This window comes from Lactuca sativa, chromosome 5 (assembly GCF_002870075.4).
Source record: "Lactuca sativa cultivar Salinas chromosome 5, Lsat_Salinas_v11, whole genome shotgun sequence".
NCBI classification, from domain to species: Eukaryota; Viridiplantae; Streptophyta; class Magnoliopsida; order Asterales; family Asteraceae; genus Lactuca; species Lactuca sativa.
The window spans coordinates 298,264,478-298,287,099 of NC_056627.2; the positions used below are offsets into that span (position 1 = coordinate 298,264,478).

Here is a 22,622-nt window from a genome sequence, read left to right on the forward strand (position 1 = left end):
ACACACACACACACACACACACACACACACACACACACACACATATATATATATATATATATATATATATATATATATATATATATATATATATAGCAGACATACATACAAATAGTCAAACACATCATGCAACTAACTAAACTAGTCTAATTGCCTAATAGCATACTACGGTGCAACTACATCCTAACTATAATGCCCACAAGAAAGGGCTAGACGACTAAAGAATAATAAAATAATTATTCATCATAATTATAAATAGATGCTTTCAATAGAAGATTATTTAGGGAAAATAATCTAAACGAGAGTTATAGTAGTCGTTAAACCGAGAGCAAGTGTAACATCCAAACTTTTACCAAAAAATTTCATTTTTAATATAGTGCAAAAATCTCAGGCGAATCAAGTACAATCATCCCAAAATCAGAGTATCAAAAATGCAGAAAATCATAAATCTATAAGTCGGAGTTTACAGTCAAGCCTTCGCCTTTCCACGATCATATGAAGTACCGGAAACATATTTAATCCCCGACTTGTAAGCATGAAGATTAGTGAATTCCCCAAAATATTGCATACTATTCAGTATAATAAACAACTATGGGTTATCAGCAATTCTATAGATTAACAACACATTTCAGGGGTTATCAATAACTCAGTTTCACAAATAACGTCAATCAAAAAGTAAGACCCAGTTGGTCAGCATGCATACACTACTACACAGGTAAATATAGTGAGAAGACTCACATTATACATAACAGCTAGACACAACAGCTCACACACAGAGTAGACAGGTACAACAAGTTACCTAACAGCAATACAGAGACACCCTATCAGTCTATACTCTAAAACCTAATTTGACCAAAAGTCAACCATAATCAAAAGTCAACGGTCAACCCTCAGTCAACCTACGCCCAACATACATGTTGCACTACGCTTAGCGTAGAGCTCTAGATGGATATGGGCCAAAACTACACTACGCTCAATGTGGAGGAATTTACGCTCAGCGTAGTAGTCTGATTGCAAAAATCCCATTAAGCTCTTAATACATAAAGTTAGCTCCTCAAACTTCCAAATATGAACCAAAGGAGCATGCTAATGGATAAGTCTTTGAATTTATCCATTTGCATGTCAACAATGAGCAATAAAATCGAACCCTAAGTCTATAGAGTACACTAATGCTCAAGATATCATGCATGGGATAGATGAGAGTGACCAAGATCTCATTTTTAAGATTCAACAACCCCAAGAACATCAGGAAAATGGTTTTAAATGGTCTAGAGTAACTTATACTCACAGATACCAAAGTTATGGGACAAAAAGCATATAAATCCATGACCAACTAGATCTATCATTAATGAATACCAAGATGGGAATTAATACCTTTTAGGGGTGGACAACAAGGTGAAGGATTTGGATCTACAAATCTAGGAGCTCTAAATTCTTTTTCAATGATCTTCTCCTTCAAAAATGCATACAAGAGTACTCTAAGACCTAAAATCTATCACAAGGTGGCTAGGGTTTCGAAAGGACTAGATAGGAGGGTGGAGGTTGGGCTTAAAGAGGACCTCAAGGAGTTAGAGCCTTTAAATAGGCTCATAACCTCAAGAATTAGGGTTTTGTTACTGCACTGCTACACCCAACATAATCAATCCATCATACCCTCAGAGTGAATTATTAAATCCCCGCATGAAATCTTCCTCCTACGCTCAACGTAGGGGGCTATCATACACCTAGCGTAGGACACAAAAATGAAATCAAAGACCAATTTATCCTTTGAAAATCATACTTGTGGATATGGGTGTTACAACGTACATATAGAGAACATCAAAATCTGACTTCATACGATGAAGTTATGATTTTTGAAGTTTCAGCACAATAGTGAGCGACTCAGAAATCGGTTGATTGGTAGCCAAAACAATCTAAATGAGAGTTGAAGATCTTGTATATACAATTTCATCAATTTAAATACAATCGAGAACGGATGTCATATGGAAGAGTTATGATTTTTATACGGACTTTAACAGTCTAAGCCTATAAAAATATAACTTTAAAAATAAAGTGAGAATTAGCCAACGAAGTCTAAATGCAAATTGTTGATCTCGCCGATTGCTACACATGGGTAAAAAAGAACATCTAAAACGAAGCTTGTATGAAGAAGTTACATAATTTAAAAAATATGCATTTTGTGAAGCGTGTGATGCTTCTAGAAGTGGGACGCAGACCACCAGAATTACGATACATGCACAAAGCTGAAAGAGCATTGTGTTTGGAGCGTGCGGCACGCATAAAAAGCATGTGACGCACATGGTCAAAAACCTTTTATAAATAGAGGCTCTCCCCTCATTCACTCCACACACCATTCAGTACAATTATCTCTGAAAAACTTCTTCCTTAAGTCCAAAACCTCTTTAGTATTTAGTAGTTTTAGCACTCTGAGTCATCAGAGATTCCAACAAATAGAAGTGTTCAGGTTGGAGTTCTGCCGGTGCAATCCCCTGATGTTCGCTAGAAAATCTATGTAAGTTAAGCTACACTCATGTCACTTTTAGTGTAACTTATATTTATATTCATAGTCATTGTTATGAATTTATAAACAAGATTTGTCTGTGATTCCAAGCTATATTATTGATTGATTTACTTATGGCAGTGATGTCTAGGCTGGATTTAGTGAGATGTTTAAAGTGGGATTTCCAAACAGTATACTCTGTATACCAACCGAACCCTACCTTCGATATGATCCTATCTGGTTATTCCTTACTTGATAGATCTTGATACAGACATTAGGATTATTGAGGAATCTATACTATCAATATTCATCAGGAATATCAGACTATGGCTTAGTAACAATTATACATAGGTCACGTCAAGTGAAAAGCTAAGTGTTAAGGTGAAACACTTCCCAAACTTTGAGGCATCCACTTTTAGCAAGTGAGTGCATAGTTATTTTCAACTTACACATAGATATAAAGTATCTATTAATTGCTATATTTGTTTACTATATGTGTTCTTGATATATGTGTTATGTGTAACATTATTATATGATTTTACTTATATAAATTATTGTTTTAACGTTGTTTCTGTAAAGACAATAAATAAGATGATCGATAGATTCTATATTAATGACGTGAATTAAAGACAAGAAACAGTGATCAAAAGTGTGTCGAATGATTAGATTTAAACTACTCTAGAAGAGTTCACAACGATGGAACTTCTCTGTGAGAGCATACAAAAACGGCATTTAGGGTTTACACAAAATGTAACCCTAAAATGTTACATGCATGAACTATTTATAGAGACTAAACTACTCATTAATTCCAAATCTTGACAGGCCCATTTCGGAATTATACAAAACGATAAAGCATACATTTGACACAAAACTTTCTAGACCTGACAATCTCCCCTTTGTGTCAAATCCAGAAGGAGTGTCTTCATTGTATTCTTTTCTCCACGTTAAACAACTTTGTCATTAAATTCAGAAGTGTGTTTCGGACAACCAGATACCATCTGATCATATCTGAAAAGCACTTGAGGTCAATAGGAGAGTTGGCCTTGCAAGCTTCATTCGTTAAGAGAATAGTCTTTAGATCAGTAGAAGAATACAGATGTTTGTCTCGTAAAAATATCATGCTCTTTTGAACTGTTTCTCCTTACTTTCTGTCATACACAACACTCCAGTGCTCCTTTCGGATTACTCCCAACTTCAGCTTATGAAGGTTCTTCTTCAGAATTGAGGCGATCTCCACATCCATCTTCGTAATCTCGAGGATGTAGCATATGATCATCCTTTTTAGATGTGCAATGATGGGCTTGTATTTCTGTTCATCTTTAAAAATGATTAAGAACAAGGAGGTCCATTCATATGGATTCATAAACGGCAAGTCTGCCAAAGTGAGCTCATCAACGATATTATTTGCTCCCCTGAATCCCTTGAACTGAATGTTCAGAAAGTCTTTGATCTGAACGAGAAATTTAACCCTTACAACACTCATTTACTTCAAACTCCAAGTCTTGTACTGAGACTTGGCATATGTCACATAGAAAGAGAAGAGCTTATGATTAACTACACTGTTCGAGATCAAACTCTTCTCTATATTCTCAAAACAACAAAACAGAAAAGTCCTTGGTGTGATGGGAAAATCAAGTTAAGATTCCACATAATTGTTTAGATCAAATGAAATCGAGGGATCTAGCTAATAGATACTTGGATCATCAATTGCTTCTTTCTGCATTAGCTCCATCGACCAAGGAGGAAATAACAATTTTTGAGTCTCGAGCATGTGCTTCACATTTTTAGCCTCAGCTTCTTGAGCTTCTAATTCCTTCCGAAGAGCCTAAAGATCATCCAGCTCTTTATCACACTTCTCCATAGCAATCCTTTCAGATTCAGTCATCTTTATATTTTCTTTAGTTTCATCATCCATAAAACCTTTACCTTTATCTTGATTTTTTCCAGAACCAGAATCTATATTATCCTTCTGTTCGGTTTTGGTCTTCGGCGGTTATTCATCCTTGTCTCACCCTTGTTTTGGAAAAGCCCCGCTTCCCAAAACACATTTGATTTGATTGAGCATAGCGAAGACTGGTTGAATCTTGTCATATAAGTGTTGTCGAATCGAAATGGTAAACAAGGAGTCACGAGTCTCAACCAGCCTCATCAAATACTGATTGAATTATGAAACACAGCTTTCGACGATGGCCCTCTCATCTTCAAGATTAACAACCTGCTTAGAAGCATTTTTCAGTTTTTCAGAAAGGACCTTGGCCTTTTGAGTTTTCTTAGCTAATTGATCCATAAGGTTGTTTTCAGCAGCAAGATTTTGTTGAAGCTTTTCAATCTTGGATAAGACAGAAGATGTAAGTTCTGCATTTTCGACTATTATTTATGAACGGACAAGAGAGAGTGCCTCCTTCTCAACTTGTAGAGAAGTACGAAAGCCTACGATAACTTTGTTCACAACTTCATTGTTTTTGTCAGATGATGTTTGTAACGACCCAAAAATCATGACTAAAAATTTCGTTTGAAAAGCGTTGCTTAAACCACATTTATCAATCCATAACATAATTCATAACATAAAATCATAGTGTTAATTCAAAACATATTCTTAATGTCAGAGTAAAACATCCCATGCTGACTAAACAATGGTGTGTGACATGCGATCACCCCGAGCTCTTCCCCCCGTTACCGGAAGTACCTGAAACCAAAACTGAAAACCGTAAGCACGAAGCTTAATGAGTTCCCCAACCTACCACATACCATATATAATGACATAATGCAAGCACTGGGCCACGCCCGCTACTTCCGGCCTCGCCCGCTACATCGGGCCCCGCCTGTCTCTGAGCCCCGCTCGGTATACAGATCTATTTTACTTTAGGCCCCGCCTGTATCTGGGCCCCGCCCGTTAAGCGCATGCAAACATATAACCATAGCACATAACACATAAATTGAACATACCCTATTGTATTATTGTCCTAAGGCCTCACCTACCTTGGGCCCCGCCCCTGTCCTGCTACTGATGAGTCATGAAACCCCGTCCATACTCCTGCTGATAGTGAGATACGGGCCTAGCCGACGCTCACTTCTTTCCTAACTCGGGCCTCGCCCCTGCTTGGCTACTAATGAGATATGGAACCCCGTCCATACTCAGCTAATGGTGAGATACGGGACCTCGCCCACACTCACCTCCCTACCAGGCACATACAAGTATCACACAGACAACGAGTATAATCTAACATGCAACTTTCCTCGGGCTTACCCCGACATCGGATCTTGATCCGAAATGACTAACACATAAATCTTCCTCAGGCACCCGCCCGGCATCGGACCTCAGTCCAGAATAACATACTAGCATACAATGCCTAGGGTAACCCCCGGGTCTTCCTACTCATAACTACATGAGCCGGCATTATGGCCGTAGACCCATTCACACAAAGGGAAAACTCACCTCGCACTGTTGAACCCTGCTGATACTCATCTGGTTGCTGACTGGAAAATTCCTGAATTGCTGACCCTTCGACTTCTCGACTACCAAAACAAAACAACACTTAGTCCAATATAATAACCCTTCCGGGGGTAAAATGACCATTCTACCCCTAAACCAACTTGGTCCATATCTAAGGCCCAAGACTAAGGCCCAACACTATATAAGCTTCCCAAGCCCACTAGTGGCCCACTAATGGCCCGATTTGCTAAATTGAGCCCAATCCCTCTATTGGACCTTACTCTAAGCCCAACTATCTCCTTGGCCCATAATATTGAACTACTGATGGCCCACTAAGGCCCAATAACTCAAAACATGGCCCAAACCGAGGCCCAATAACACATGGCCCATACAGACAGATTATGCAGGGCGTACATCTGCGTACGCTAAGCGTACAGGCACAATGGCGAGTACACTGGGCGTACCTACACGTACGCTCAGTGTAATCCTCCTGTTAAGTCCTTTTTCCATTAAGTGCTTATTCCTCCACTCTAGGGGCTACAAACTCAGATCCATGTCCTTTTTCACGTCTTAATCCATAAAGTCATTGACTTGATGACTTTACTTAATCCAAACCAACCCAAACCCCAAAAATGATATTCTACTTCCATAGGAGAGCTAGATCTCATGCATGAACCCATAATGACCATCAAGATGACAACTTTACTACTCATGGGACCCTTTTAGCTCTGAGGGTGGCAATCCCAAGCTCAAGGATGAAGTTTTACCATAAAGGCCCGATCTTTGGACCTAAAAAGGTCCGAAGCTCCATATACCTAGATCTAAGCTTCTATGAGGAAAGTTGGAAGCTTTTTACCTTCAGAGTGTCTCAAATGATGATACTATCCCAGATCTATAAGCTCTGGCCTCCAAGGTTCCTCCTTGCCACTCTTCTTCTTTTCTCTTCCAAGCTTTAAACCACCAAACTAAGCTTCCCAAGGTCAAGATCTCACACAATGAATGGTTGGGGCCTTCTTGGGTTTCTCTGGAATTAGGGAGGCTAATAAGGAGGCTAGGGTTGGAGCCATTATGTTCTTTATATAGTGGCACACCCTAAAAATAGGGTTTTGAGTCTCTAAGCATACGTTGGGCGTACACCTCTCAGCATCGCGATCATTTGCTCCACTACGCTGGGCATAACCCAGCTTACACTTGGCGTACCCACGCGTGTTCCAAAAATGCATGCATGGCCTTCCATGCGAACTTTTCTCCATAAGGCCCGTTATTGCCAAAATCTTCAAAGTTTCATAACTCCTTCATTCTAGATCTGTTTCCGATGAACTTTATATCTACGAAAAGGTGGCGAGAAGCCCTACGCTTCTAACAACACACCCCGGCCCAAAACCTTCTCGAATAAAACTCAAAACCCATAAATGAACAAAACGCCCTTAGCCTTGACTTCTGGATCCATAACTGAATGCTTTTCCGAACAGGGTGTTACAATGTTCCGAATTTTGACATAAAAGAGCTGACCTCTTGTTGTAGTTTTTCGACTTTTGCGGTCGTTTCTGAAATACTCTGTTCAGAAGCTTTAATTGCCTTGGTAGATTCTTCAAGGACTTTGGAATTTTCCTTTGTTAGCATCTCCACAGTGGCTCTGTGGGATGTATGCATGTACTCCCAGTTGGATGAAGATGAAGATTTATAAGAATCTAAAAGAGAATCAGGGACGGTTTTGTAGTGGTGTCCGGTGTGGCACCGACAACACCTAGTTTTCGTATATGCAGTGTAAATTTTTTCAAATTTTTTTTGATATATTGGCAACTACGTAAAAAAATCGGCAACTACGTAAAAAAAAATGGCAACTACGAAAAAAAATTACCACCCAATTGGATCAACCAAGCCCAAAAATATATTTATAACTTAGACTTATCAATTAGTAGTCCAAAAAGCCTATTAATTTTAGCCCAAAAAAAACTAGTGTAGCCCAAAGCTCATTTGGATAATTGGATCTTTTGATCCAATTGGGAGAAGGGCAAAAAAAAAACTTGCGGCCGATGAGATAGAGTAGCAAAACAGAAAGCAAAAAAAAAGAAGAAAAAAGACATTGACACAGTGAAGTCGACTTCGAGAGTTCGACTGTGACGCACGCTCAGCCCTCACGAAGACTTGCTTGGTGCTTGATGCTTCCATTGCTAATTCCTTCTAATTTCTTGAGTATCTTGTTGATTGAGTAGCAAAAATCGATTCCCAATTGTTCAATTCGACTCCAAGTGACCAAGCCCTAGCTAAGAATGAAACAAGTAAGAGTTTGAAAATTGAAATTTTACCAATTTGTTTAGGTTGAAATTGCTATGTTTTTATCTTGAATTGGTGAAATTGCTATGTTTTCATTGATGTTATTGACTTATTGATTGATTTGGTGAAATTTTACCAATTTTTGTAGGTTGAAATTGCTATGTTTTTATCTTGAATTGGTGAAATTGCTATGTTTTCATTGATGATATTGACTTATTGATTGATTTGGTGAAATTTTACCAATTTGTTTAGGTTGAAATTGCTATGTTTTTATCTTGAATTGGTGAAATTGCAATATTTTCATTGATGTTATTGACTTATTGATTGATTTGGTGAAATAAAATTGCTATGTCATATTGTCTTTATTGAAACTCAATTTTGATTTGGTGAAATTGCTACATTTCTATGTTTTGACTTTTGATTGAAGCTATTGGATGATTTGATGAAATTATTAGTTATTTAGCTTAATGTTGAATTGTAGGTTACCCTTGGTGGTTTTCTTACCAAAAGACCAAGACCTAATATTAATGAAAGTGGTGAAGGATCTTCTCAAACACCAATCACCAACCAATCAATTCCTTCGGTCTCTAATGCAATTCCACAAACACCATGCTCTAATGAAACTAATGATGGTGTTGATTTGAAAGATCTTCCAATGGACTCGGCAGATAGGCCAATGATTACAAGTTATGCCTCAAATATAAGAGATGATGTAAGAAGGGCATATTTGCTTCAAGGACCTTGTCAAATAAGGCTACATAAGTTTCCAAAAAAGAAAATAGGTGATATATTAAGAAGCTTCGTTCCTTCATGGTTTAACGATTTTGATTGGTTGGAATATAGTGTGAAAAATAAAAAAGCATATTGTTTATATTGTTATGTATGTGGAGACCTCATGGGACAAAAAGGAGGGAGAGATGCATTTGTTTCCCAAGGTTTTGATACTTGGAATAAAAAAATGCATTTCGGACTCATGTGGGTAATGTTGATAGTTTTCACAACAAAGCAAGAGAAAAGTGTGACTTTTTATTGAGAGAAAAACAAGCTATTAATGTAGTCTTGAGGAGGCAAACTGAAGCGGAGTACCATAAATATAAAGCGCGATTACGTGTTTCTATTATTGTTGTTAGACTTTTATTGAAGACCGGTTTACCGTTTCGTGGTAATGACGAGTCGGTTAACTCGGAAAATAGAGGGCTTTACATTGAAGTGTTAAAAGCCATTCGAGAGACTAGTAGAAATATTTTCAACAATAATTTAGAAAATGCTCCTAAGAACAATCAACTTATTTTCCCTAAAATCCAAAAAGAACTTGTGCAATGTTTTGCACAAGAAGTACTTTTGAGTATTCGTCAAGAGATTGGTCAAGATGTATTCGCTTTATTGGTTGATGAATCTAGCGATGTCTCAAAAAAGGAACGACTTTTGTTTTGTGATATGTTGATAGTCTTGGCTTTGTGAAAGAAAGATTCATTAGAGTTGTGCACGTGAAGGATACATCCTCTTTGACACTCAAAAACGCCTTAAATGAAGTACTTACAAGTAATAAGTTGAGTTTTAGTTAGGTAATTTATTCTTTACTTTTTTGTTACTTCAATTTAATTTAATTAGCTTTGTGTTATATTATTTATATATTTTTCAATTTTTTTATAGATAAGAGGACAAGGTTATGATGGGGCTAGCAATATGCGAGGGGAATTCAATGGTTTGAAAGCTTTGATATTACAAGAGAATGACATAGCTTTTTATGTACATTGCTTTGCACACCAACTTCAATTGGTGGTTGTAGCTGTAGCAAAGAAGCATGATGGTGTTAGTGACTTTTTTGAGCAAATTTCGTTGGTGGTTAATGTTGTTTGTGCCTCGTGTAAAAGAAAAGACTTGCTACGGGAACAAGCAAGACAAAGGGTGCAAAAAGGCTTATGTAGAGTTGAACTTGAAACGGAAAGAGGATTAAATCAAGAGACTACACTTGTTCGGGCGGGAGATACAAGATGGGGTTCACATTTCAACACACTCACAAGTCTGATGAAGTTGTTTGCGGATGTTCTTGTGGTTTTAGAATTTGTGAAAGTGGATGGAGGGTCATTGGCAAACCGCCAACAAGCGTTCGGAATTTTTACATATTTTCAATCTTATGAGTTCGTGTTTTACTTATATATGATGTATGAAATTTTAAACCTCACGGGTACATTATCAAAGCAACTTCAAAAAAAGATTTAGACATTTTAGAGGCGGCTTCGATGGTTAGAGGGACAATGGACACATTGCAATCTTTAAGAGACACGGGGTTTGCTACCATTTTGCCAAAGGTATCCTCTTTTTGTCAAACACACAATATTGCTACTCTGGAAATGCAGGATTTTTATAATGGTGCGAGAAACCGTACGACCACAAAGACCAATATATTTCACTTTGAGGTTGAAATCTTCAACACGGTGGTAGATATGCAACTGACAGAATACCGGGATCGATTTAGTGAAACAAGCACCCAGTTACTAGAATACATGGGTGCTTTGATCCCTTGTGATTCATTTTCACAATTTGACAAATCAAAGTTGTTGAATTTGGCTAAGTTGTACATGTATGACTTTGATGATTCGGATTTGATAGATCTTGAAGGACAACTTGAGATATTTTATCACTCTTCCATCAAAGATGAGTGTTTTACCACTTTGAAAGGAATTTCCGAGCTTTCTCGTTTGATGGTTAGTACGGGGAAACATCGGTCTTATCCTTTGGTTTATAAGCTTTTAAAGTTAGCTTTGATATTACCCGTACCAACCGCTAGTGTAGAAAGATGTTTTTCGAAGATGAAGCTCCTGAAGACTGACTTGCGCAACAAGATTTGCGATGAGTTTTTGAACGATGCGTTTCTTTGCTATGTCTAAGTGTTTAGATCGACTATGGAAAATTTGAACAATCCAATTATTCAGGAAGTAAAACATGCAAAGGTGAAACACAAAATAAACAATTGACAACAGATAGTAAACAATACTCATAAATAAGTATCCATTACTTAATCATCAAATGTCAATACATTTATATAATTACAACTTTCTAAAATATCTATCTAATCACGAAAACTGATATCGTCCTTCAGACCAATGTTACTCGCATGCTGAACGTGCTTAATCCTACTCGGACCCTTTATGAAGTGGTCTGCAAGATTCTCTTCTGACGATACCCTCTTGACAACGAGGATTCCTTCTTCTACTCGATGTCTGATGAAGTGGTATTTTCTGTCGATATGTTTGGATCTTCCATGATCCCTTGGGTCCTTGGTCAAGGCAACCGGTCCTTCATTATCGTAGAAAATCTCCATGGGCTACTTTATGACTGGCACAACTCCAAGGTCTCCAATGAAGTTCTTCAACCATATAGCATCCTTTGACGCTTTACTCGCAACTATATACTCTGATTCACACGTTAAATCAGCCACGATCTCCTGCTTGGAACTTTTCCAAGTCATTGCTCCTCCATTGAGTGTAAACACCCAACCAGACTGAGAACGGAAGTTGTCTCGGTCTGTCTGAAAACTGGCGTCACTATAACCAGTAACTCTCAAGTCATCACTGCCACCAAGTACAAGGACCCAGTCCTTAGTCCTTCGCAGATACTTAAGAATGTTCTTAACTGCTATCGAGTGAGATTTACTTGGGTTCCCTAGATATTGAATAACCATGCTGAAAGCAAAAGCCACATCAGGTTGAGTACATGTTATAGCATACATGATCGAGCCAACAACGAAAGCATATGAAACTCGACTCATTTCTGCTATCTTGGCATCGGTACTCGGACTCTGAGTCTTACTCAGCTTAGTGTTGCTCAGGATAGGTAATTCACCTTTATTGGAATTCTCCATACTAAAATACTTTATCACTTTATCCAAGTAAGTACTTTGACTAAGTCCAATTAGTCTTCTACTCCTATTTCTCAATATCCTTATTCCCTTAATATAAGAAGCCTCTCTTAGATCCTTCGTAGCGAAAAACTTTCCAAGCCAGTACTTAACTTCCTGCAAAGTTGGAACGTCGTTTCCTATGAGCAGTATGTCATCAACATACAGTACTAGAAAGCTAACTATATTCCCACTAGCTTTGACATATACACATGACTCATCCTCACTCCTAGAGAAGCCAAACTCTTTGACCTTCTCATCAAAGCAAAGATTCCATCTCCAAGAAACTTGCTTCAATCCATAAATCGACTTTTCAAGCTTACACACTCTATTGGGGTACTTAGCATCCACAAAACCCTCTGGGTGACTCGTTTAAACTTCTTCAGCCAACTTTCCATTACAGAAAGTGGTTTTGACATCCATCCGCCATATTTCATAATCATGAAACTCAACTATGGCTAATATAACCCTAATATATTTGATCTTGGCCACTGGTGAGAAAGTCTCATCATAGTCAACCCATGAGGTTTGAGTAAAGCCCTTCGCAACCAGCCTTGCCTTGAACGTGTGTAACTTTCCATCCATGTTGGTCTTATTCTTAAAGATCCATTTGCACCCAACTGTCTTACTACCTGGTACATTGTCAATCAAGTTCCAAACTTGATTGTCATACATGGACTGGATCTTGTTGTCCATTGTCTCTTTCCATTTAGCAGACTCAGGGTCCGTCATGGCTTCCTTGTAGTTAGAAGGCTCATCCAAATTTACCAGTGTACTATCACTGATAAACGTATCACCATCTATAGTAATATGAAAACCATAAAACTTTGGTGTCACTCTAACTAGAGTGGAACGTATAAGATGAAACGACTCGTCAATTGGTTTAACAGGAATTTCTTCCTCGGGTTGAGCTCTAGTGTCAGAGATTCCTTCACCGCTTGACTCTTGAATTTCTTCAAGATCAATTATACTCCCACTTTCCTCTTTCTGTATCAGTTCCTTCTCGCGGAAAACTCCCATTCGCGCTACGAAGACCACGTTCTCACTAGGTCTGTAGAACAAGTATCCAAAGGACTTATGTTGGTAGCCAATGAAAATACATTGCTTAATTTGAGGTTCAAGCTTGTCGTGAGTCTCTCGTCTAACAAAAGCTTCACAACCCCAAACCTTGATATGTGCCAACGAGGGAACCTTCCCTGTCCACATCTCGTGAGGTGTTTTGGCAACCTTATTTGTTGGGACTAGATTAAGGATATGGGCGGCAGTCTCCAAGGTAAACCCCCATAATGATATTGGTAGTGAAGCTCGACTCACCATGGAACGAACCGTGTCCAACAAGGTTCTATTACGCCTATCAGCCATACCATTAAGTTGTGGTGTCCTAAGAGCTGTCAATTATGAAACAATTCCACATTCCCTGAGGCATTCGTGGAACTCGATACTAAGATACTCACCACCCCTATCGGATCTGAGCATCTTGATCTTCCTACCCAATTGATTTTCGAATTCATGTTTAAACTCTTTGAACTTTTCAATGGTTTCTGACTTATGCTTGATTAAGTAGATATATCCATATTTGCTATAATCATCGGTAAAAGTCACATAAAATCGATTTGCATCCCTTGTGGTGGATCTAAAGTGCCCACATACATCGGCGTGTATGAGATCCAACAACACCTCACCTCTTTCACACAAAACCGTGAAAGGTGATTTAGTCATCTTTCCAAGCAAACAAGACTCACATGTATCATCTGAACTTAGGTCAAATGATTCCAACACTCCATCCTCTTGGAGTTGGGCAATACGCGTCTTGTCGACATGTCCAAGACGACAATGTTACAAGCATGATTTGTATAAACCATTAGACGAATCAATATGCAACACACTATTTCCTAAATTGTCTACGACCATAACAGTTTCATATACACCATCACAAGTCAATGCTTCAAAATAAAATACACCATTATAATAAGCATTAATAGATCCATTCTCATAATTAAAAGAATATCTAAAACCTTGTCTGTACAAACCATGAAACTAAATAATATTCCTCGTAATTTCTGACTAGTAGCAACAATTATTCAAGTCTAAATATAACCCACTACTAAGCTTCAAAGAATAAACAATGATCTTGGTAACAAGTGATGGTCTCCTATTACCCATTATCAGGTTCATTTTCCCAAGCTCCACATTCCTACTTTCTCTTAGTCCCTGCAAGTTAGAGCAAATGTGAAAACCACATCCTGTATCAAGGACCCAAGAATTAGGATGCGATCAGTTTTTAGAAAAGATCGTGTACATACATGTCGAGGTAGGCTTGATCTTGCCATCCTTAATGTCATGCAGGTACTTGGATCAACTTCTCTTCTAATTCCCCTTGTCTTGGCAGTAGAAACACATTGCTTCTTTTGGATCTAAGGCAGGAGGAGCAGAACTGGTTTTTCTTTGGGTCCACTACTAGAAGACCCATCATTAGACTTTCCCTTCCAGCTTTTCTTTAAGGGAGCTTTCCTTTTTCCCCATACCTTGTCCAATAGCCATGACTAGAGCAACTGTAGTAGGAGGAGTGGATTCAACGACTTTTCCTTTCAATCCACTTTCAGCACTTCTCAGCAAGCCTTGAAGTTTTCTCAACGTGACTTCCTCTTTGCTCAAATGATAAGTCATCTTGAACTGATCATATCAAGGAGGTAAAGATTGCAAGACTATGTCAATAGCCAACTCTTCATCAAATTTCACATTTAGCTGCAAGAGACGATCCACCTAGCGTTGCATGTGTTGTAGGTGGGTCGTGATGGACTCTCCATCCTTCATCTTGGTGGTTATGAGTGACCTGACTATCTCATACCTTTCTTGATGTGCTCTTTTATGGTACTTCACCATGAAGTCCTTGCACATCTCATAAGGACAATAGTCCTCATAGAACCGTTGCAGCTCAGGAGTTATAGTGGCCACCATAATTCAAGATACTTTGGTAGCATCCTTGTAGTGGGACCTACACTCAACTATTTCTTCAGGAGTAGCTTGTGATTCATCTGTTTCGTTCAGCTCTTTGTCAAGGATGTATTCCTTCAAGATACTTTGGTAGCATCCTTGTAGTGGGACCTACACTCAACTATTTCTTCAGGAGTAGCTTGTGATTCATCTGTTTCGTTCAGCTCTTTGTCAAGGATGTATTCCTTGTCCTCGAAACACAATTCCATTCTGATGTTACAATTCCAATCATTAAAATCGGATCCATTGAATGTCACCTTGGCACAAATGCTCAAGAGAGAGAAAGTGTTGGAGGAACCTGAAGCATTATTTGAGGTAGACATCTGCAAAAGAAGAAGGACAAGTTTTGATTAGATAAGGAATCCTTAATATAACATCAAAAATGAAATATTAAGGCTAGGACCCAACACAATAATTCACAATTCATAAAAGGGATATCGTAATCCAATTGTAATTATTTGAAGGTAGGTAAATGACAATTTACCAATTCCATCATGAAAACGAAATTTTAAATGAATTAGGTTTTAAATGAAATGAAATTCCTAGATATTTTGAGATTCATTGAACTATTCAATGGCGTGTTGAATCTCGATTATTCCCTTACCATTTGTGACTGGGATACCGAGGATCACAAACAAGGTGTGAATAACAATGCAAATTAGCTTGGTGTTCTCGATGTCATTTACCAGCTAATTGATGTGTCAGTTAGCCACAGACGCTCCATCAATCAATGATAATTTACAAGCTACCCATTAACACCCTTTGTTAGTCCATGTTAGTGTGCCAGTTAACCACACACGCTCCACTAACGACTTTTACAAAATGCAATGTGCAATTTCATGGATTAGCATCAAATTCACATTTTCCTAAAGTAACTAAGACTGGGAATTTATAAAAACATTTAGTTACTTTATATTATCATTATACTTATTAATAAGAGATTAATGTCCTATCCTACCCATTCGACTAACGACCATCCACTAGTCAAGAATGCGGTGGGTAATAATGGATACCCAATGGCGGTCATTTTATAGGCCACTTCCTTAAACACTCCTTATAGACCAACTTCGTGAATTGTAACATCCTGTTTCGGATCGTCCATGATTTGGGTTCGTAGGTTGCAACCCGGGCATGAGGAAGTCTCGAGGTTGTGACGAGTTGCTAGAAGCGTAGGGCATCTCGTCACCTTTCTGTGGATATGAGGTTCATGGGAAATGGAGTGATATCTAGGAAGAGATGGAAGTTTGAAGTTGTAGTAGGATAAGTCCCTTATTCAAGAAAGGTGGCAACTGAGTACGCTGGGCTTACATGTGTGTACGCTTAGCGTACTCATGTGCATGATTTTTAAGCGGAGCCACCTAGTACACTGGGCGTACTAGACATAGAGTGGAAACCGTAATTTTGGGTGTGTCCCTATATAAAGAATGAGATGGCCTCATTCTTGGCCACCATTCTCAGATTGCAAACCCTCTAGAACCCAAAACCTTTGTTCATGGAGCTTTTGAGTGCATTTGAGAGCCTTTGAGTGTTTTTGTGTGTTCTTGGAGTGAAGAAGAAGCTTTGGAGAAGAAGGAGTGAGAGACTAGGCACTTGGATCTGAGCATATCTATGTTGGGAGCTTCATATAGAGGTATAAAGCTTCACACTTTCTCACTTTTTTGATTTGTGCATGTTAGTAGAGCATTTTAGGGTTTTGTCCCAAAAGGTGGAGACTTTATGAGATATTGAGCTCCAGAGACTTTGATCAACCCCTTTCAGTATATTTAGTTGTGTAATGTCATAAAAATCAAGACTTGGATGTTAGAATCAAGCCATGCAAGAGATATGAGTATTTTGTGATAGAACAGTGAAAATTTTGTGTGTTGGTGACCTTATCATCCATGCAAAGGCTTAAAGTCACTGACTTTATGGAGTAAGAGCCGTTAGGGAGTTCAGATCTAGGATTTGAGTTAATGTCTTAACGGGTTAAGACCAAAGGAGTAGGAAAGACAATCCTGGTCGTACGTTGAGCATAATTCCAGTACGCCCGCGTACTGACCAAGTGTCTCCGATGGCCAATCTGGATTCGTGAGTACATTGAGCATACCAAGGGGGTACGCCCCGCATAACCTCACTGTGGACTTTTTGAGCTAAGTCTCATTTTGGGCCCTGTGTGTTGGGCCTGGAGTTTGGGCTTGTTACAATAGAGTTTTGGACCAAAGGAGTGTGTGTATATATATATATATATATATATATATATATATATATATATATATATATATATATGTGTGTGTGTGTGTGTGTGTGTGTATGTGCTTTGGTCCCTTGGGTTGGGCTTGCCATTAGATTTGAGAGTTGGGCTTCGGGAGAGCCCATTTATTATTGGCCCTTGGTGGGCTCAATGGGTTTTAGATTATTGATGGGTTGGTTAGTGGGCTACCTTTAGACCTAATGACTGAGAGTTTGGACTTAGTTCCTAATTGGGTTAATTGTGGTTTTGGCTTAGAGATAGAGGCCGGTGCGCAGCAGTAGCATTTATAGGGGTTGTTCATAATCCGAGGTGAGTCTTCTCACTATACTTACCATGCGTGGTATCCTTGTGTGACTGAGATGTCTTATGTGTTATATTAAGTACTTAGATATCCTGCATTATGTCTATGTGATTTATGTTGTGTATTATTCCGTTCTTACTGAGTTAGGACCGGAGGGTCCACCCGAGTTAAGGGACCGGAAGGTCCCACTGAGACACATTGACAGGAGGATCTTACTGTGTTATAGCCTCGAGTGGCTAATGAGCTGTGTGTGGTATTTTGGGGAACTCACTAAGCTTTGTGCTTACCGTGTTATGTGTTTCAGGTTTTTCTCAGGATTGCGGGAAGGCACTGGCTTGATTGTACACACCAGTGAAAGAGTTATGTTTTGAGGATCCTAGATTTTAATCAAACAATTATGGAGTTGCGATTTGTAAATTAAGTAAATGAGATTTTTGTGTAATGTGTTATGAGAATTATGTGATTTTAAATGAAAATTTTGTTTGAAAATTTACATGAGGCCTACTAACGGTAAGACTAACTTTTCTTATACATATATATAAATTAAACTTTTAATTTTATAATAGTATAAGGGTGTATTTTAAACTTTTAAAATACTAGGGTTCTAAAATTTAAGATTTCAAAATTAAACTATTTAATCAAATTTTAAATTATGAAACCAAATGGTGTGTTTTTAAAACTTTTCAAAAATACTAGACCAAATTTTAAATAATTAAATTAATAAATTAATTTTGTCTTTATCTTAAAATTTGACCAAATCATTTATCTTAATAAGGATATACATTTACAATTTTAGAAAATTCAATTTTAAGCAGCTAAAACGAATTAAGGTAATTATCCTAATCAAATCAAGATATCAAAATCGAAAAATCTGGGCTCTGACAAGTCAACTCGTCGAGTCAGGCAATGAACTCGTCGAGTTGAGTCAACTCATCGAGTTCCATGATGAACTCGTCGAGTCTGATGAACAGGTTGACGAATATGTTCCCTCTTCCTTTGGAAAATTCACTATTGCATCAAATTTAACTGAAAAACATCCTAGGATTTCTTACCACTGATGGGTTTTGAGCATAACCACATCCTATGTGATCATGCAACCCTAATTGTTTTGGATCTAAGTTTTTCACTAGTTGAACATGCAAATTGAATTCCAAAGCAAAACCATAGATCTAGCATATATAAATAAAAATCACATAATAAAAGGGTTTTTATGTTTACCTTACTTGTTATGTAGCAATAACAAGAACACCTTGTAGATCCTTGACTCTTGAAAGTTTAGTGCATCAAATGTTGCACCTCTAGTGGTTCACAAACACCACTAGCAAGATGATGAGAGGAGAGAGGAGGGATGCACTTAGAATTTCAGCTAGGGTTTTCTGGATACAAGCATTGGCCGAAATCCCCAAGTGGTGGGGTCTTTATATAGTTGCGGGCTGCTAAGGTTTGCTGGAAGAAACCCTAATTTCCTGCTTAAGGATTAAGCAGCCCATGGACCCATATTAGGTAGCCTTGGACGAAACCTATATGGCCTCCCTATAGTTTTCGTGCACTCCATCTAAGGAGTCTAGTATCCCAGTTTCAAAACTGTCAATGATTTGCAAAAACAACCCATATTCCTTTAATCAGTTCCTTTAATCCCAAAATTAATTCCAAATTAATTTATGATTAAATACTAATTAAATAACATGATTTCTAATTAATATATTATTTTTCATAATACATTAATAGATCAATTTATTGTTCCAAATAATAAATTCAACCTCTCTCCCCAAAAGTCATTCTGTCAAGTTGCTAGGGTGATGGAAACCCAAAAGGACCATGCTACTATCAAATCAAGTACATACAATTTATAGTTATGGGCTTAGACACCTAATCCAACATGTACCTCCTTCGAAACGAACTTGGATATAGTGACTTATGGTGGAGTAGAGACTGGTGTTATTATTGGAGGGGTGGATTCGGTAAAGATAGTGGAGGTTAATGGGATGGAGATCTGAGGAAGTGAAATTCCAACAGAAATCTTTGGTGGTAGAGGTGGGATTGAGGAAATCGGAATAGTTGAAGTGATGGGTGAAGATGGTGGAGTAACGGGTGAAGGTGGTGGAGTAGTAGTAAGATTCAGAAAGGTTTCTCGTAAAATGTTATAAAAAATATAAGAAGATGGATTTGTAGAGGATGGTGGAGATGATACCTTCGGAATTTGTTCAGTAGGAATTGGTTCTGAAGTGGCAGTAGTATCTTCCACCTCGTTTCAGATTGTGTCTTCCTCTCAAACTTTTGTGAGAGTTCTGGATTTTGAATCTTCCTAAGGAACCAGAGATGGAGATATCGGTTTCTTTACCTGCTTCTTGGTTATTTTTGGGGCTTTGACTGTTTTAGAACGAGTAGCTTTTTATTCTCATTTTCCTCCCGTCTTCGGTTTGTTACTCTCCTCTATCAACTTTCATAACTCAGCTTGCATTGGTCTAGCATCAGAAGATGCTAAGTTGTGATACTCGTTGAAAATTGCATTATTAGAAGGAACCTTAACTAGCATCCCTTCCGGAATTGAACCAACAAAATTGAAATTTCTTGGGTCAAACATGACAAATGTTGATGTGTAGAGTATCGGAATTGCAGCCATTGTAGAATCATTCAACAATTAGACTTTGAAGTGGCATAGCTCACGGTTGACCAAAATAGATTAAATCGTTCACAAGAAGTCTCCGTGTGACGATTGGTGGAGACAGTGCTTTGGATAAGTTGAGTCCACAAAATAGAACCATAGTCCAGATTAACTGCATGGTATAAACTGTAAATTAGAGTATATAAGAGTTTACTTGTGCTGTCTGAACCTGCAACTCTTTCTGAAAAGCTCTAGAACAACAGTGTGAAAAACCCATTCCACATTGGGGGGGAGGAAGGGTTTCCTGAACTTTAACAATAGTGTGATATCGCCTATGTTACCCATCTGATAGAACATTTGAATAAGGTTGATGGTTGAAATTAATTTAGGATCCACATGAACTTTAGGTAAAGTGAGCTCTAAAAGTTTGCTAAACTGGGGCTTACTGATTGAGATCTTGTGTGAAGCAACCTCGAAGTGAATGACTTCATCGGCTTGGCTGTAAATGGAAGACGAATATGCGTTAGAGAGAGGAATCATTGGAACATATTCTGCCATTGTTAACACATGAGCTAGTAGCAAGAACTTTAGGCATTCGATCATCGTCCTTAGAACTTCATTGTAGCGAGAGGAATCCAGATCAATTATCAGTTTCTGGTTGGGCTAAACATTTAGCATAATGACGGAAGTTGATTGATCGGCGAAGGAGGAATTCTTAGATAAACTTGCCATTGTTGCCTTGAAGAAGATGATGTACAAGAGAGAGCTTTTAGGGTTTTTGCCTTGAGAGTTTGGAGAATAGTGTTTGCGGTAAGAGAAAATAAACCGTCCAAAACTCTTTTATACGGTTTGTTATGAGTGGTGAGAGAAAATCACCGTTCCACATTTCTATATCCCTTAAAATCAGCCTGAAAAATCATGACAGCTCATCGCATGTGCCAGACGTCGTTGTAACAGACACATGTGTTTCAGGGAATTCAAAAGTCGCGCCTGATCTTGAATTTTCATCTCCAAGAAACTGTCGTTTTAGTATTGACAAATTCGGAATCATCATACAATCTATCAGCTTGAGACCATGACCGGTTCTCGGAAGTAAGTCAACCAATCGAAATTAGAACCAGGCTTTGAAAAATCACAAGGATTTTGTGCAAGAGTGTGCCAAAGAAAAACAAATAAAGCAAATTATATTTGTGGGATTCTCTGATGTCAGAGTATTGACATGAAAATCATATTGATCATGAGCAACGATCTCTTCCTTTTGAGTCAAGAGAGACTTCGAAGTGCTTGTGTGGTTTCCCGTTGAATTACGATCACCAGTTTATTGAGAAACTGTGAGAGGCATCTTTTAATAGGCTTCAAGGGTGGCTTAAGCTTCACCCAGATTCCGAAACTTGACCTAATTCTAAAATCTGAAAGAAGTACTTGTTTGACCAGTGTAACTATAAGAATAAGTAAGCTTTGAATTTTGTTTAAGTAGCAGGATATAATGGAAATCTAAAAAAATAGAAATTGGATCTTGATGGGAAGAAATGTCTAAGGACAAGAGCATTTCATTAAGATCACTCAAAAAGAAAAATGAGAGTTCAAACGTATAACGATACAAACCAAAAGGTTTTATTCGTCAATTCCTAGGTGGAAAATATCTAGAACATTTAATTGTTCACCATTAATTCAGAAATAGGTTTCGGATTTTAGGTTTTGGGTTTCACTCAAAATCGTGGTGATAATAATTTTAAGATCATGAACACAGATGTTGTGTAACCATACACCTCGGTGGTAATAGCTAAGAATCTCAAGGGTTACGTTTATGAACATGAAATTAATGGAGAAATTGTAGATTGGTTCCGAAGAGGAAAGTGTACCTCTGTTATATATGAATGACAAAGCAGTTAACTATTAACTCAATGTGAGAAGAGTAAGGTAGCTCGATCACTTATGTAATTTATGTCTTGATTGGGAAGAAATGATTAGAATGAAAGTTTCATTAGGGCTTCAAACATAGAGTCTGAGAGGCTTGGGATAACATGCAACAACATGTTTCTAGGGACGCTTAGCTAGTATACAGTTTCAGAGTTATACCTGCCCCTATCATTCTGAATTGTGGTAATAAGGATTATGTACCTGAGAAAAGAATGTGAATTTTATGAACATAAAATGTTTTTGGTGTTTTTGATTTTTGAAAAGAAAATTAAAATAGAAATTAAAATATTTTCGAGATTTTTGATTTTCTTAAAAACAAATGAAAAAACAGAAATAAAGAAAAATATTTTTGAAATTTTTAAGATTCTGAAAAAATGAAAAAATAAATAAAGAAAAATATTTTTGAAATTTTTGATATTCTGAAAAAAAAAATGAAAACAAAAGTAAAGAAAAATATCAAA

The 22,622-nt window shown here is 37.8% G+C and overlaps 2 protein-coding genes across 2 annotated transcripts; both read left to right on the plus strand.

The window, feature by feature from the left end:
* The first annotated feature begins 9,737 nt into the window (after positions 1-9,737).
* Positions 9,738-10,433, plus strand: LOC128126046 (uncharacterized). Its single transcript, XM_052763765.1, has 2 exons — positions 9,738-9,752; positions 9,864-10,433. The coding sequence occupies exons 1-2, from the start codon at positions 9,738-9,740 to the stop codon at positions 10,431-10,433; spliced, it is 585 nt and encodes a 194-aa protein (XP_052619725.1).
* Positions 10,434-10,468: 35 nt separating this feature from the next.
* Positions 10,469-11,101, plus strand: LOC128126047 (uncharacterized). Its single transcript, XM_052763766.1, has one exon. It carries the CDS (start codon positions 10,469-10,471, stop codon positions 11,099-11,101), a length of 633 nt encoding a protein of 210 aa, XP_052619726.1.
* The last annotated feature ends 11,521 nt before the right edge of the window (positions 11,102-22,622 follow it).

What these genes read in the sequence shown, in the direction of transcription:
- LOC128126047 (XM_052763766.1), top strand. Translation starts at nt 10,469, where the DNA reads ATGGACACATTGCAATCTTTAAGAGACACGGGGTTTGCTACCATTTTG.